This window comes from Varroa destructor, unplaced genomic scaffold (genome assembly GCF_002443255.2).
Source record: "Varroa destructor unplaced genomic scaffold, Vdes_3.0 BEIS01000002.1, whole genome shotgun sequence".
NCBI classification, from domain to species: domain Eukaryota; kingdom Metazoa; phylum Arthropoda; class Arachnida; order Mesostigmata; family Varroidae; genus Varroa; species Varroa destructor.
This window is the reverse complement of record NW_019211455.1, coordinates 55858226-55875680: the sequence shown is the minus strand read 5'-3', so window position 1 is coordinate 55875680 and position 17455 is coordinate 55858226. Positions and strand designations below refer to the sequence as shown.

Sequence of the window (17455 nt, the reverse complement as noted above, 5' to 3'; positions counted from 1 at the left end):
TACTACTACTACTACTACTACTACTACTACTACTACTACTACTACTACTACTACTACTACTACTACTACTACTACTACTACTACTACTACTACTACTACTACTACTACTACTACTACTACTACTACTACTACTACTACTACTACTACTACTACTACTACTACTACTACTACTACTACTACTACTACTACTACTACTACTACTACTACTACTACTACTACTACTACTACTACTACTACTACTACTACTGCGCTGCTGCTGCTGCTGCTGTGGTTTATCGATGCCTGGTGGTTGCTGTTGTTAGCTCCCGGTTCTGTGTGTGAAATCCCATCTAAGGTCATTTCTGACGGCCTCATAGCACCACAGATCTGAGCCGAGCTGCTGAGCCAGCAGCGATCGCTTGGACCGCAGACGCTGTCCAAGGCTCCACAAAGGGAGACAAGGATTTGGGGGGAGGTCTATGCATAAAGTCCTTTCTTGGACGCGCCAGACAAACAGGTCACTGTCGACGTGTGATTGAGCCGAATGGCACACACGACACACAGCACACGCTAAGTGAGTGACTGGCACGCATGTTGTACACAAGCAGCATGATCCGACGACCTCGAGAAGGGTCTGCTGAGCTACAGGGACACTGGGCCAGTTTATCTGCTATGTTCCGATTACGACCAACAGACCGATGGGCAGGCCATGTATTTATGTAGATATATAGAAGGTATATTTTTTAAATGGGCCCGAGACGTGGCTGCAAGTGAGTTATGGTAGTGAGAAAGTCTAGCGATGTATCCGTGTTCCATCATGGGCAGGGTTTTGAATGTATATATTATTAACATTGTTATAGATCGAATATATCGTTAATCATTATTTGACATATCAACAAATCCTAGCCATGGAACCCCCTATAAGAAGGTTTTGTTGGGGTAAAAAATGTTATAGTGGTTACCGGAGAATACCTGAAAACGAAGCTCAATATAGCCTACATATAATCTATTCCCGATTGACTTCGGTTTGAGAATATCCATATAAACGAAAAAAATCTGAAACTTGGCACCTTCTTCACCTCAGGAACAGCATTCTATATATGTACAGATTAGCTGCCTTAGACTTTATCCTCTATTCAAATATAAATTAGCTTATCGCAATTTAATCATATTGAACATCTTAAAAATGTGTTGAAGGTTGCTTTTTAAAGCAACGCCCTCTAAGCAAACAAAATTTATCATTTCCGCAGTATCCAATGCAGTCCTAACCGGAATCAGTTTGTCAATTTATCTACTCGTGAATGTATATTCACCTTATACGTCATAGCGTTCCATCTATTTTGCCGGCTTTGTAAACGTACGAGGGAACAGCTGCCCCTCTCAGCCGACAAGCAGCACAAATCCAGGTAAGTGTACGTAACTGTAGTACTACCACACGCAGTGTATAACGCCGCCTTTAATCGGCGCTACAGGGGTCTGCTTTTGTATAGTCTTTATATCTGAACTTGCCATAGTGCCATTGTTATTACTGATAGTGGTTACAATAATTCTATTGATAGCAGATATAATATAATGACTATAACGTCAACAGAGACAGACTAACTCCTTGTACACGTTAAATGCCGTAGTCATAGTAGAACTTGTTGAGCGCGTTAAGTCGTTATTGTCTGCCCGCAAGAGAAAACAGTGGGGAATAACTGTGAGACTCAAGTCAGAGAAGCACCAAACTGCTGCAAGAATATGGTCTGTAATATAAAAATAATAAAATTGCGGCAATAGATAATCGAACTACCTGCAGGTACGAACAGGTCTGCGGTAATTTAGTCTTCTTTGCTTGGTTCAACAGCACAAGAAGCAGAAAAAGGCATTGCAGAAAGTAGCATAGAAGCTAGAGGTTCGATTCTTAGGGGGCTTCGCTGGCTCTTGGCTTACTTTGGTTACCGTTTGCGTGATGGGCATTAATACTCGTTAGCCTTTGCTAACATCCTACCTCCCCTCTAAATAGACAGCGTTCATATTATGAACATAGGTTTCTATTTCGCGATGTTTGTGCGCTCTGAACGCACTTGTTTGATTTCGTGTAGGGAACAAGGCTTTGGTTCTTACAGTTGCCTCTGTAGGCGAACGGTACAACCTCATAGCCGTATGAAGCCGTTTCAAAGATTGTTTGAGTCTACCTACTGAGCCAGTTACAAAGAAAGTGTAGTACGTATTAGATAGTTGTCTCGCTAACCATTTCTACCGCTACAGACAAATTTTTATTCGGATACTAGCGATGAAGACGGTGCGATGCCATAACGAGAACTGAATACGGGAAGCTGTCGACGGGCTGGCTGATTAAGGGTCTCTTCAGAAGTATCTCAGCCCCACACACAAGATACACTTCAAACACAACAGTACATTAAATAACAACAATGATTAACACAGCTACAACGACAACCCCAGATGCAACCAAAACCACAACAAGAAGTGCCGTTGTTTGCTTATGTTGGCCGCTTCGCTAGTCCAATACGAACGCTCAATGGCAACATCCATCAGGAGCCGGGGGGAGGAGGGGGGAGGAGGAGGAGGAGGAGGAGGAGGAGGAGGGGGAACGGTAACGGCTGCCACCGCTCTAGTGGTGGTGGTGGGGTAGTCGGTGCGGAGCTGTTATTGAAGTTGTGGGGAATGTCGCTACGTTCGCCAGCTACTTTCTGCTTGCGCGTGCGGCAACGTTGGCACGTCAGCAGCAGTGGCGGCGGCAACAGCAGCACCAGTTGCCTCGATGAACAATGAGCAGCCGCAACGACAAGGTCACGCGACGCGGCTCCATCAGGGTCAGTCTGAATGGTGGTGGCCACCAATAATGCTAATGCCGCTGCTGCTGCCGTTATCGCTTGGCCTGCTGGGGGTGGTGACGGCAGTAGCTTTAGTGGGGCCACCATTAAAAACAGGGCCACAACAGGAGCCACGATTCCACTGCCGTCATCAGCGTAGACAGCAACAGCACCGAAGACGGCGACGTCACTCAGCTCGCCATGCGTATTCGCCAACAACTTGAGCGCGAGAGTTCAGTCAGTGAAGCGCTAACAAAGGATAAGGGCAGTACAGTGAGTTCTTCTCAGTTCCGCTTAACAATAAACCAATCGACGATCGCACATAAAAACACACCTACAAATATACAGATACATACATATATATACACACACGACCAGCAGTGTTTTGTATCCGTCGCAGTGGCTGTTTCGGCCAATCGTTAGCAGTAATCGACGCTAAGTTGGCAACCTGCAAAAGGGCAACGGCGTGAGCTGCTGTTGCTGTGGCAACGGTAACATCACTCTGCTGTATTCCTGCTATGTACCAGCATTGCTGTTGGCCTAATTGCTGCTCTGGTAGGACTGGAACGCTGCGGCCGAACGTATAGCCTGACAATGCTGTCATCATCATGCCCAGCTCACTATTATTATGGTGATGATGACCATCAGTATGAACATCATCTTCATTATCATCTGCTGCATCGTAATGAATGATCGAAACAGATGGTCACTTCGGTGGCCTTGCTAGAGCTGATGCCGCTTGTCATAGTAATAGCCGCCGCGTTGACGCTACTGTTGATGATAATGGTTAGAAGTGTAGCATTGTTTTGTGATGCTCTTCATTGCTGGCCAACGGTAAACAGCCACATTAAGTTTATCGACTGCAAAACTATCATTACGACAAGTTCCATATTGTGGATAGGTATATGGTAGTCGTCGCGGTAGCGTTTATAACAGCGACGCCAAATGGCAATAGGGGTGGGGCTGGACAATTAGCAAAAGGCTAATCATCGCGCAGTGTACGCAGTCGTTTCTTTCAAGCGTCCGCTATTGATTCGTTGACGTTAAAGTCCACGGGTGCAAAGACAGGTCCTCCAACTGAACCAGACTCCAGTTGGTGTCCGAAGCCACAGCGAAGTTCCTTCCGCTCGTGGCTGAGTAATAAGACTAATTATCCACATCTATTTTACATCTTGTACTCACAAAATCAAGGTTTAATATCAGTATTAGTCGAGGGAGGCAAAAACTACCTCAAACAAAATGAAAACGCATCTGAAATCGAATTGAGCGCGTACAAAGATTGGGTAGATTAGTCTGGACGAACGTGTTTAGTAGGATAATGATAGAGAAAGCATAACGTTGTCTATAATAATGGTATTCCGTTGCCCTTGAGTGGAATTGTTACCTTCTACCATATAATAGACGTGTATCTCAACAATTGTTATATCAAATATGTTAAAATACTACGTTTCAGTGGAAGTAGAAGCTTACACTTATCGAAACATTTAAACTAACAACATTTGGACAATGAAGCCCATTTGATTGTCATCATCGTATCCTGCACCATGGTTCCCGTCTATAACATATGTCTATTCAAGATTCACACGCAAGAATAATTTGCCGCAGCAAAATGCAAGGAAATGATTTACGAAACCAGACAGTATAGCCTACGTGATAAATATCTATGAGTCTCACGTGATAAAATGGCGTGATGTTTTTACAAACGCTGGACAATTTTTGATTGGTACGGTGTATAGGTTTTTTCGTCCAGGACAGGTATGACTTCAAATGTTCAGACTGCTTATTTATGGAAGGCGGATCGTGGCTAATGTTTTAGCTTAAAGGATGACCAAAAAATCAAATAGTAAATTGAACTGTATGTTATCTGCGGGTACGGTGGCCTGTAATGCACTAGGTGCCTAGGTGGCAAATGCTCGTCAACAGCATCATAGAAGAGTCTCGCACTACCAAGTCAGATTTCTGCCCTGTATTTAATATTCACCATATTACTGCAGTGTTTTGCAGGGCGTAAGTTGTGAGTCTGTAACTGCAAATTCAATACTCATCAACTGAGTATATGATTGTATGGTAGCTATCTATAGTCGGACCCAAGCCATGCCTCTTTGTCTACTCGCCGCTAACGATCTGCTTTCTAACAGCCGAGTAATTAAATGAAAGGCACGGAAAACGAATCATTCAAAACTCAAATTTTCATGGCTAGCCGCCTAAAGGGTAGAAGATGTATTCCTATGAGTGCTATCGGCTTTCTGCAACTATCACCAACTAGGAGAAGCAACGATGAAAATCGGCTCGTATCTTCCAGACAGTTTCTCTCTTGTGCTTAGACTACCATTGTTTTCCATCTAACACCTATATACCTCTCTCATCGATATCACATTAAAAGACGCTGAGGAAAAAAATTATTTCCATGTCAAATATATTAATGATTATACTAGCAAATGAATTTATTAATTCCGATTAAATCCGAACACATCAGCTGTATATACTGGCATGGTGTGGCTGGCCCCGTTGCCTTTGAAGCTGCCTTCACTGCAATCAAAAACAGCTGCAGCTGACTGTACGTATTTTGCCGTTATCGACTCAGTCGCCGTCGGCGTATGTCGTTCGCCGCTTTTCATCGTGGGTTTTTTCTAATACCGATGAACGCCACCATCGGAGCTGTGGCTGGTCACATGATCAAGAGCAATCGTCGCCGGTTGTATCAGTCGTCGATCCGGCGTTTGATGTTGGTGACTCTCCTTTTGTCATTACCACCACCACCACCACCACCACCACCACCACCACCACCACCACCCCCACCACACCCACCACCACCCCACCACCCACCCACCACCACCACCACCACCACCACCACCACCACCACCACACCACAGTCTCTTTGCCGTAATCTTCACATTAATATCTCTCTCTTTTCTATTGCCGATCACCAGCAAACGACCGAGACGCTGCCATCACAATCATCGTCATCAGCAACGGCGTCGAGGACGACAACTACAATTAGTGCTCAGCGTCCAGCGTCGAGCAGCCATAGCAGCAGCTGGCTGACATGACGAACCTTTCCTATGTGTTTGCCTCTTTCTCTTATTTACTTTTGGCGTTTTACAAATACTGATAATAAACATAATGATTATATAATGAAGATCATATAATAATGACCAGATCGAAGAAAAGTGAAGTCAAATACAACGAGTAAATCTAGTAGATGGATTGCTACAGCCACTTGAGTCGTGAGTATGCGACAGTATAATACGACGGCTAAATAGCGTCCACTAATCAAGATGATAACGACGAGGAAACTGTATCGCCGCGTATGGCATTAGTACTTCTGTTTTTTTTTTCTCTTGTCGATTATTCGTCGCTCGAATCGTTGGTCTATTTCGCTTTTTATATATTAATATACTACTGTCTTATATTATTATATAATTCTAATATACTATATTATAGCATCCGAACTTCCACCGCTGGAGTAGTGTTAAAGGCACTGCAACCGCGGAACCAATCGAAATCGATAATCATCTTGGGTGGAATGACGAGGTGCAGACGAACTGAAGAGGAAACAACAACAACAATAATAATAATAATAATAATAACAGTAATAACGACGACGACAAGACGAAGCAGACGACGGAAAGAAAAACGAAGCTTAGGTGCACGTCGAATACGGGCGTAAAAGATTTTCCTTCATCTTCGCGAGTTCATTATCGGATATCATAATGTCATTATATGTTACTATCATGAGTAAAGCTACTGCGAATATTTTAACGGCTCTGTTGCCCTTCGGTATCACTCATCGTCGACGCTCTTATTTTCACATTTCGCTGAACTGTTTTATTTTAATTTCAGTTTAGTTGCTCAGTTTATCTTGTATAAACAGTCTACATCTTCTGCGTTTATTATTCCGCCGATTTATGATTACATGCCAGATCTGCTGCGGCTAGAACATCGTTGTCGAAGTTTTGGTCGATGTGAGCTCAACGCGTTAGCAGCTTGCCGCTAACGTCCGAGCAGCGCTTCGTTGCGCTGCTGAAGGCAGTTGCACACGTCGGCGCACTCACCAACACCAGTCATCATCGTTATGATTATCAATCGCATATCCGAATGGTCAAGAAGAGATGCCTACAATGTGCGCGCTACCCTGTACGTACGGAGGCTTCGCGGGGCCTGATCGTCGTTGTGGAACGACAATTGCTGCAAACGATAACGGCAACAACAACGAATCCATCGTCTGCGATGCGGAAGTGGCGCTTGCTCCGTTTGTCTGTCCGCCGCCCCCTACTTCACTGCGTCCCTGGCTGCTGTTATAGCAGGTGTCGCGACAGAAACTGTTGCAGCTGCTGCTACCGCAGCTGTCGCAGAAGAGAACTTTCTGACTGGCTGGCTGATTGTTACTGTCGCAGATAGTCTACTGGTTTTGTCACTGTACTACTATATAGGAAACGGCACTAGCAGCTGTGGAAGCAATCGTTACGCTGCTGTCGCTATAATCGAATGTTGTGCATCCTGCATTCGTAGTCCGTGCCTATTTTGTAAGTGAGAGGCCAAACGGTCGTAGAAAGGTCTGCCTCGATACGGCAGTCCTGTCTGCCTGCTGGTCCATCGGTCGATCGGTTTTTGCAACCGCACTTTTCTGGAATCGTTTGCCACATCAGCAAAAGCATATGACAATAACAACAATGACACTGACGACGATCAAGATGCTGGCTATCGTATTGGTCTTGTGTTTCCCCATTCTGCCAGCCCCCGCAATCATAGCTGCTGCCATAGTTGACAGTGGAGGTGGCCACTGCAACGGATCATGGAGCGACGGAACAAATTAGAAGATGGAGATGTGGGGTTTTTCTGTTCATTCTGGCGATAAATACGCTCGTGGCTCATGATTGACTCGTTGGGTAAAGTTTTGGTAAAGATGGCGATGGTGGTGCAACCTTCCGCAACAGATGTTGTTACCCAGTCAGCTACCGGAGTTTTCCGCGCACGTTCGCGTAGCATTGACGAATGCTACGCGAACGTGCGCGAATCGCTAAAGCTGTTTTCAAGTTATTTGTTTCTGAATATGCCAATCGTGACTTTTCTGACTCACCACTAATAACTACGGCTAGGTTCTGTTTCTCTTTCTAGTCCGTGTTCTCTTGGCGCGTTTTCTTGTGGAAATGTCTTTGTTGTTGTTGACGCTTCTGTTATTTGCATACCAATTGACGTAAGTTGATATTCTGTCGGCTACGAAAATTTGTAGCATATTTACATAAGTTAAAGACGATGCAGTCTGGTATTGACATAAAAAAAGCTGATTTCAAAAATAGCTTCCTTGACGCTGTATAGAGGAGGTGTCGAAGCGGTTGCACCGGTTGATTCGACGAGCGATTTTTTACGAGGAACATTATAGTTGATCGAGTTAGTTAGAAAAAGAGAGCTGACTAAACTCTGTTGGGTGCGTTCAATCGGTCGAAATTTTTCGATTACATATATAATTTCTCTCATCGACAGTGAACACGGCATCAGTCTCCTTGACTTAGCGACTAAAGTGACCCTTACTTAGAGCACATCGGCACACTAGGCATCAGCCATGAATTTTTTATAGCCCATTATAATCATCTCAGCACCAGTTAAGTTACTGAACAGAAGCAATTTATACGAAACTCAGCTACAGATCGAAAATGTGAACGGAATTTAATAACATATCGTGAAAATTTCATTAAGCCGAGGGCTCAAGAGGGAAGTACGTTGATGAGACAACAATTAATCTGTGCAGTGGACATTTTGCAGCGTTCATGTAACAGAATAATTTTCTGTAGTTCGCCCGACCACATCGTATTCGAGTGTCTCGATATGACGACGATAAAGATTACGTTCAGTGGCTCACTCTTTTATCATTGGGTGACACAGATTCGAATCAGCAGCCTACGTCAGAAAGGGGCGGCGGCGGCGGCGGCTGCGCGCGACAGCTATCGTTTACCCGCTCAGTGATTCATCCTTCTAAAACACTGAGAACACACATTTCCGCCTGTGACTTATGTGTTACGGTGCGTGTATGTGTCTGTGTTCTTCTATATGTGCGTTTTTCTGGTTTACTGTTTTACCGTTTGGATGGCGTTGCCCGACTTGTTTCTGTCCTGACGATACATTTTCCGTACATCAGAAGATTGCCTCCGACTATCTGAAGTATATGGTGGATGCCGGAACGTCAGGGGTGAATGACAATTCTGGTGTGAGAGACACTGAGAAATGCAGATGGGGGAAGATTACGTGATATCGTCATCGAATACTATAACTATGATTTCATAGATTTTATTGCGTGACAAACGGTGCATAGAGAGAAATAACAAATGGAAGGGAGTATTATCTTCGTATAAGGCACATTGAGGGCTTTTTAGATTAGAAAGGATCTGAAATGAGGAGTAGAACGTGGTCTCGTTTATTTTATTGTATCTTTAGAGAAGGCAGTGAACATTTAATTATTTTTCTATAGAACCCGTGAATATTTATATATTGAGCCGAAGAGGTTGTCTCTATGCGATACTATTTATGAACTTCCAAGTAATTGGTATATAGTCCTTCGTGCTAGATTTTTAGCTTTTTAGTTCTTAATTCTTGTTATTCTAAGAAGCTGCGCGTTTAAATATTTGGCAACGTTTGTCGTGATCTCGCACGTAGATCCTCCTTAAGACTGTGAGAAATTGCGCTTATTTATTTATTTATAAGCGTCCACGCTGCTTGATTTAATTCATATTGGCATAATCTATGACACTGCAGGACAGGTGCAATTGAATTCTCCTATCCAACCGTCGCGTGTTTCCTCTATTAAAGGAAGGACTGGACGAACGATGTCGCCCCACGTTTCCTAGATTCTTTCTATAAATGGGGCAGAAGTAGAATGAGACGGATACCCTGACGGGATGTATCTCGACTTACAGTCCCATTATCAATGTGCATGTATGAATATCGCTACTTATCCCTATAAACGTACTGTTCGATTAGTTTGCCTTTCCGAACAGCCTTTCAAACCTAATGCATGCCAATGTTGGCCCTGTAGTAGGTTATGAAGTTATCACAAAGCAAGCTTCAATAATAAGAACAATCATCATAACAGCTCTAAGCTCAATCGCGGCGACCTTGCTTGACAATATACTAAATAATGACCACGATCATTCAACAGTATTTGCCATTATCCTATGGCAAATAAAAAAAGCCACTTCTCATACGGTTACTCGCTACTGACGTCGTGGCTGTTCGCTACTTCGTGTGCGACTTCTCGAATAGCGTGCTATTAGCGTGATAGGCTGGTCCCTTGGTCTGCCAGCGAGTCTTCTATTTCAATATCGCTGTTGCTTGCTTGGAGAACCATGCTTCGGCGATCATCACAGACTTACGGCTAGTATTAGCGTGGCCCGATTGTTGCGCCTGCTATTTCGATCTATACCGGCTCAGGCAGCATATATCAAGCGCCCTCCTCCAGCACACGACCTGTGTCCATCTATGTGCCTGCCTGCCTGCCTGCCTGCCTGTCTGTCTATCCACCAGTTGATTTGCCCCTTGCCGTTGGCCCTCAGTGTTGTGTCTGTTTTTCGGCGTGGTTCACGTGTCCCCGAGTATCGTTCGTTCGCTAATGCTTGCTCAGCACCTGTCCCCACCAGATAATATCACTGCGAAATGTTCAATCTACTGCAAATATGACGCAACGGCAAAGGCTGAGATGGATCGGGAATCAGAACCGTACAGTTACACGGTTGCAGAAGCAGCATCAATAACAGGCGCTATCGTAAAGCCAGTATTAGTGGCCGCAATAAACGGGGATGTATTGTAATGATATTGATTTGACAACGACAACACGCCGTGCTGGTCTAATTGAGCGGCCTCGATATTCTGTTTGTCAATATATAATGGTATGATATGTATATATATATATATATATATATAACAAGGGTTGCTCACTGCTCGTCTATGCATTTGTCGGCAGCCAGTTTATGAGCGTGACTACCGCAGCTTTGATCCTCGGTCCCAGCACAGTTGTGCGCACCCGGTTTCGAAGTCGGACGGGGATTAGCTGCCGAAGACAAGCATCTACCGTTACAGGCCAGCATGGCGCCCCGATTGACTCACTGACAAAAAGCTTAATATTAGTATATCATTGACGGGTACAGATAGTGGAATGGACGCTGGTAACTATCAGCCTGTTGGCAGGCATCAGTGTGCACCGCGCATATACATATAACTGCCAATGCTGTTGAGTGCTGGGTCGGCTTACGGCGTTGTGCTGATGACTGGAACGTATTGACGGCGCCGCGCTTCTTGAGAACCTTCGGGGCTCGAGGTCCTTTCAGGAGAGCTGTTGCTAGCACCAGCAACTACTGCTGGACATTGCAGGCGAGTCACTGGTAACGCCAAGAACGTCCACGGCTTTTACGTTGTTGTCGGGGGCAGTAGCAGAGTGATATCAAAGTCATCAGACCCCAGCAGCAGTTACATCAGCAGACCATCGCGGGGGGGGGGGGGGTCAGGCAAAGAGAAACAAACCATGAGTAGAGAAGGATCGTCATCTTTTCATGTGTAAATGTCAAAGCTGTTCACCTGAGCGGCAAGCGAGCGACGCGCCGAAGCTAAGGTTCGCCTAGTTACAATTTAATATCATGCTATTTTCCGTAATACCCCGGTATGCTTTTCTCCAGATTCCTTTTAAGCACAACAACAACCTTTTTTACCTCCCTCATACCTCTGATCTCACATCTCGTAATAATCTCATATCCTTGACAGAACTTGAGCGCAGAGCTCGTATCGCTTATGAGCCAATATGTATCTTATTTGCGTTATTATAATTAATATGGCTTTGTATGTTGCCGATGATAGGCACCATTATGCCTCAGCAGAGAGAAATTCTATTATTATTTCTATTGGACCATTATTTATTATGGGCTATCAGTTAGTTTGTAGACGCCTTTGGTAGCAAAAGCATCTTCCGTGGCCGCCATCTTGGTTTCCATAACTAGCCAGTAGCCGATTCCGTTGGAAATTGTTATGTATCATTACTCGTTTTGTTCACTTTACATTTTTGATGCTATAATTGTTTACTGTCCTAGATGACTGATTCTAATTCAACTTTTTATTGAGCCATACATACAGATTCCGTCTACTTGTTTCCTTCTATTCACTCGGCCGTCTGGATCATTACATTATCAGTAGCGCTGAGTGTCTATAGCCATTGCAGGAACTAGGGACACTCTCAAAGTTTTGTCAAAGACACGGCTTATAACTAACTTCCATTCATTGCTCTGCGCGCACTCGTGAATTCGCTGGGAACAAAGCTTATGTCTTTCTCCCTGTAGACGGACATATTTGCAACAATTTAGACAGGCATAAGGTTATTATCTATATATACGAAAAGTCTAGCCGTGCTAATTGAACATCTTATCAATATAGCCAAATAGTACGTTGCTGAAAGCGACGATGCAGACAATAGTTAAATCCATAGATTATGTGACGCAGATGAATATATGGTAGCAATATAACAGTACTAATATTAAAACCTGAAAACGCTCAAGCGTATTTGTATACGTGTTGTTATAACCATCTGGGCTACTGATTGACATTCTGCAATCTTTTGGGTAAAGCTAATAGAAAACCTGGCGTTTTGCGCCTACATGACAAGGTCGTCCATTATCGATGTATTAGCTTCGAACTGTGTTAAATGACACCAGGTCGTCGCATAGGCACAACATCAAGATCATGTTATGAAATTCAGTGCTCGCCCATTGCGTTTCGCACATCGTCTATCACTCAGGTGACAATTTCGAAATCTCTCTATACGCTCTAAATGATGGACATCACGTTTAGTAACGTCACTATACGAATTTGGTCTGTTTGGCAAAATATACTGTCGCATATAGTCTTTAAACACCCCACCCCCCACCCCCCTACAGATAGCCTTAAACTATAGATGTCTTCCTGCGTGAACTCTGTAGAAAAGAGTCCTGTGGTGCTCAGTCGCATAGGTGGGGCGACCATGGAGGCTCGCACGAAACTCTGTGTTTATGAAACATTCCCCTCGATAGTCTTAGTGTTTCAGACGCGCAATCGCGGGCGGCACCATGCAGATAAAGCCACAGACGCTCCAAGCCGTGTTCATCCAGTGGCGGCCGCAAAAGGTTCTTTAGCATATCACTGAAAAGAATGTCGTCAGCCAGAAAAACCGATTTGATGAAGCTCCATGTCTAGAGCCCGCACCTGACGACTACTTTCACCCTTTTTAGCTGACTGTAAATAGTGTGAAGGTCGTAATTTAGCGTATCTGGTAGTTTTGTTTCTTCATTGGTCCAACCAAATGGAAATGCGCCTCATTTGAGAAAATAATTTTCGACATAAAATCATAATCAGCTGCAGTTTCTGTAGGCTTGTATCACTGGGTTAACTAAATCATATAGAGCATAAATCATCGCCAAATTACCACTTCGAGTGTTTTTATTGAATAGAATTCCGATAAGCTTTAAGGTCTATGTCAACAAACGGGATACGTTATATCACGAATCGAGAGCCGATCATGAAAATTAAGCGATTTTATCTGAACCGTTTAAAACAATTCAACTGCGATAGAAATCCTGTATTCCCCTGACGAGAACATGAATGCCATGCAACATTTCAATAATATCGACGTAACACGACAAAAGCAAATAGGAGCGTAGCGAGGGCTCCACGCTGGCTGCCTTCCTTCCTTCCGCATCCAACTATGGAAGAGTCTTCGTTACAACATCACCCCCCATATACTTCTTAAACAAAGCCTTTAAACAGCGGTACATAAACAAGGCAATGTAAGGAGAATTGACAATATCTTTATTAAGTCCATAGTTACGATCGATAAATTATGAAAAGTACAAGCAAATAGTAAAGGACTGCTTGTTGTGCAACAAAAAAGATACTATTACACAACAAACAGTTCCATTAATGGTTTAATGTATTGATGCTCTCCTTTTTAGGTGACGACCTCGAAAGAGGTGAAACCTGTCAAGAAGACGAAATCATTTCGTTCTCGCGTAAAGAGCGCTAGCCTAGCTAGGAGACTTCGGCTGGCACAGCTAAACATCGAACGGATGCGCCTTCGCCGACGCGCCTTCCAGAGCAGGATAAACCTGCTAAAGAAACTTGTGAGTGAGCACGTCGTTCGTATCAAGCGACAACAGGACTCCACCTCTTCCTCTAGTAACGACAAGAACACCAAACCCGATGATGACGTTAACGAAAACAGTGTTTCCACCGCCAAGGAAGTTACGGCCTGCGAAAGCTGATAGATATTGGGTCTTCTTAATGGTTAACACAAGCTTCACAATATATACACTGAGTAGCAAGTCTACCACCTTCCGTCCACACCTTTTGAAATTTTTCCAGTTTGTTGTCAGAAGCTTTGAAGCTCTATCGTTACTGTTGCGCAGTACCAGCTTAATGCATCATGCGACTGTCTGAGATGGTAAATGTATATGGTGCACGTATTGACCACTTTAAACATAACAAAACGCGTCTATGAGACAATTGTGATTTGAAAGGGCTATTCGAGTGTGTTTGATTGCCTGAGGTAAATAAAGTGCACCTTAAATACGCCATATTATCAGTATATATATTCGTGTGAATGCGAAATGGTAGCATACAAAAATGATACGGAGCAGATTAGCAGTGACACTATACTAAATGCTCTTGAAATAGCACTAATATAATAATTATAATATGGTACTCAATAATGTTTAGTATAAGTACATAAATTACTTTGTAAAGAGAATGTACAAAATGAACGAAAATAGATGACAAGTTGTGGATTCCTTGAACGAAAAATTTGGTTGATTTTCAAAGCGATCTATCTCTAGGACAAAGACGCAAATATTCTATCGAACCAATCATCAAGGGTACGAAGGAATCGAGCCCTCCCCCCCCTCTCTCTCTCCCCCCGCCTCACAATGGAAACAGAATAAGGCAAAAAAAAAGTAACCCTAACTAACAGTACCACTACGAATGAATGAAAAATTTCAGCGCTTTTGGCGTATATTTTAATCCACTGCGTAAATTTGAATAGTTTAATGACTGACTGTGCCAGCGAGCTACCTGGTAGGTCACTGGTACATGTAATATTAATTTACAAAAAAAAAAGAACAATATATGTACGAATGGCTTAAGCTTGGAGGCCATAATATTTAATATAGTTTATATAACGACAAGTAGAATATCGTATAAATGCGCTGGCGCAGTTTGTTTGATATGGAACAGATAAATTATATATTTACCTAATTCAAATCGTACACCACGGAGACAGGAGGTCGTGAAACGATTGGAGAAATTGAAAATTAAAATAACATTACGTACCGATGAATCTCTCGATGAATTGTTACTAAGTTTACATTTACACACAGAGACGTGTTCGCCCCGCCTCCTTAAGATGTTAGAGTGCCGATAAACTAACGCAACTATATGATGATACTACATGTTTATACAGCGCTACTAGAGAGTCCACTTGATCCCGGGTAAAGTATAGCTAACACTAAAGAATAATATCGAAAATTTTGTAATTAATTCGTTACGCTAGAACATCATGAGAGATTGATGTATAGTGTTGTCGGTTATCTAGCAGTAAAGCCGTCTGCATAATTTCAACGTGTGAGCTCTACTCGTCAAATAAAAGCTGGACTCGGAAGTTTATTCTTATTATAATTTCGTGTGGTCGGTTTATGGTGCGCCTCCGTCGTCAAAAGTCGATGAACTAGTTTAAACAAACCTTGTTTCTTTATTGCTCGCCATTTTTGTTTTCCATTCGACGTTATCAACGTTTTCACAATGAATTCTCTTAACGTATATATATTTTTTTTTTTTTTTCCAGGTACTAGTTGCTTAGATACCTAGCTTATGAAGCGTGCGCATATATCATGAAATTGTAACATATGCGCACAGGTCCTGTACGCATGAAAGGATTTGAGTGAATTTCATTTGGCCGTTGGCCTTTTTTATTCAGTCATTGACTTATTTCCGTTTCCTTCATCCATTTTTAGTTGCAACAATGACGCTGCTTTTTATCTCTGTTCTATTCATTTTCCACTATTTCTTTATTTTTCAATGCCTTGCCACTTTCTTTCTTGCTTACGCCCTGCTTATCTATAGTAATTTGTTCAACGATAGCCCACGGGGCAATTGCGGTGCCAAATACCTCTAGTATTTCTTTGATTCTTTCATCCCTTTTCTGCTATCTAGCTAAACTCTTCAGGACCTTTTTCTGAATTATGGCAAAACAGCAAACAGAGAAGTGAAGTAAACCAATCAAAAGCTGAAATATGTTGTGGTTATACAATTATACACTAATTTCGACTTTTTTTTTCCTCTGTGCAACTGCACACGGCAGCGAAGACCTCCAACGTTTTGTCATCACGTTTGCAATAAAGATCCCTATTTTTAAACTGTTGATTGTTATACCGATTATTCTTGCCGAGTACCCGCTGACAGCCACATTTTTAAGTACTAAATGCATCTGAATTTAAAAAATATATAAATACCTATATTCTGCATTATATATAAAACAATAAAAATAATATTAGGTAGAGAATGGCACTGGTGCTATATCCTACTTAAGTTTGTAAATTATTATATATATATATATATATATATATATATATATATATATATATATATATATAAAAACATATATATCATAAGGTTAAAATATTTTTTACCTGAACCACTTTGATTTACCGGTACGTATGATTTGACATGTTAAATTTTTTGATTAAAAAATAAAAAAATGTACCCGTTAGTTTTTGATACGCAAAGGCTGTTGTCTTATTTGTTGCTAAAATCGACAACTTACCTACATACTTTCAGCTTTTTTACGAACACTACTAAATTGTCTATTTCTTGAGTAAGCTATACAGAAATGCTTTTTCGCCTAAAGTATATGTCGCAAATTTGGCATACGCATCATATATGGTATATATATATATATATATATATATATACCATATTGATATTCAGTTGTTTGCAATTACTTTTAATCTAATCAACAAGGTGTTTTCTTTGCTTTATCTTGTACTGTCACAAGTAATCAATGCATTATTATTGAGATTTCGTTGGCCCCCCGACCTGAGCTATGGCACTGCTGCTACGACTGATAATGCATGGTAACGTTTCGTCAAAGTTGTCTGAATTTTGCGTTTTCTATTATTTATTGAAGTGTGTTTATCTGTAGCAACGAACTTATTTGACTCCCTCGAATCAACCGCAATATATATATATAACACGGCACATAGGCGTTTACAAGAATGTCTCTTTCTCTATGGGCTGAACCACTTGGTATGGTATCATTTTAGATAATTTATGTATTCTTATTACTTATCCTGAGAAATTATTGTTATGACCACTCGTACTGTGATCCTGGAGCAGGCCTGACTCATGCTTTTTGTTTCAAAATTTCCATGTCACCAGCTTATATAACGGTCATATAATGCAAGAAACGTCTCTTCGTCCACTCTCTTTCGTACAACGGCTAGAAATTTTGCTGCCCTATGACAACTGACAGCTCCGAGGTTGCAGCAATAGGCGACGTCGTTCTAAACGGTACTCGTATAATAAAAGTAATGGTGACGAAAGCTTGATTCTGATGACACCGAGAACCAGAAAATGTACGCGTTAGAAGGTTCGCCATCGGC

The 17455-nt window shown here is 42.3% G+C and overlaps 2 protein-coding genes across 10 annotated transcripts in view; one reads left to right on the top strand and one right to left on the bottom strand.

Moving 5' to 3' along the window:
- The window catches only part of LOC111245707 (uncharacterized), a 26569-nt gene extending 11096 nt beyond the window's left edge, over positions 1–15473 (top strand). The window contains exons 2-3 of one of the 4 annotated variants that reach the window (XM_022794384.2): positions 5726–5859; positions 13757–13892. In XM_022794384.2, coding sequence (XP_022650119.1) covers positions 5726–5845 — 120 coding nt within the window. In that variant the 3' untranslated portion in view covers positions 5846–5859; positions 13757–13892. Of the gene's footprint in view, positions 1–5725; positions 6586–7998; positions 13592–13756 lie in introns of those variants that run through there. The other 3 variants (XR_015320776.1, XM_022794383.2, XM_086979787.1) reach the window with 3 other exon arrangements.
- Positions 1–17455, bottom strand: part of LOC111245714 (uncharacterized) — a 62539-nt gene that overhangs the window by 17622 nt on the left and 27462 nt on the right. Inside the window, exon 3 of one of the 6 annotated variants that reach the window (XR_015320812.1) lies at positions 13930–14061. The exons of 4 other annotated variants lie outside the window; for them this stretch is intronic. The gene's annotated coding sequence lies outside the window, so the exon portion shown is untranslated. Of the gene's footprint in view, positions 1–13929; positions 14062–17455 lie in introns of those variants that run through there. One more of the 6 variants, XR_002671426.2, reaches the window with a different exon arrangement.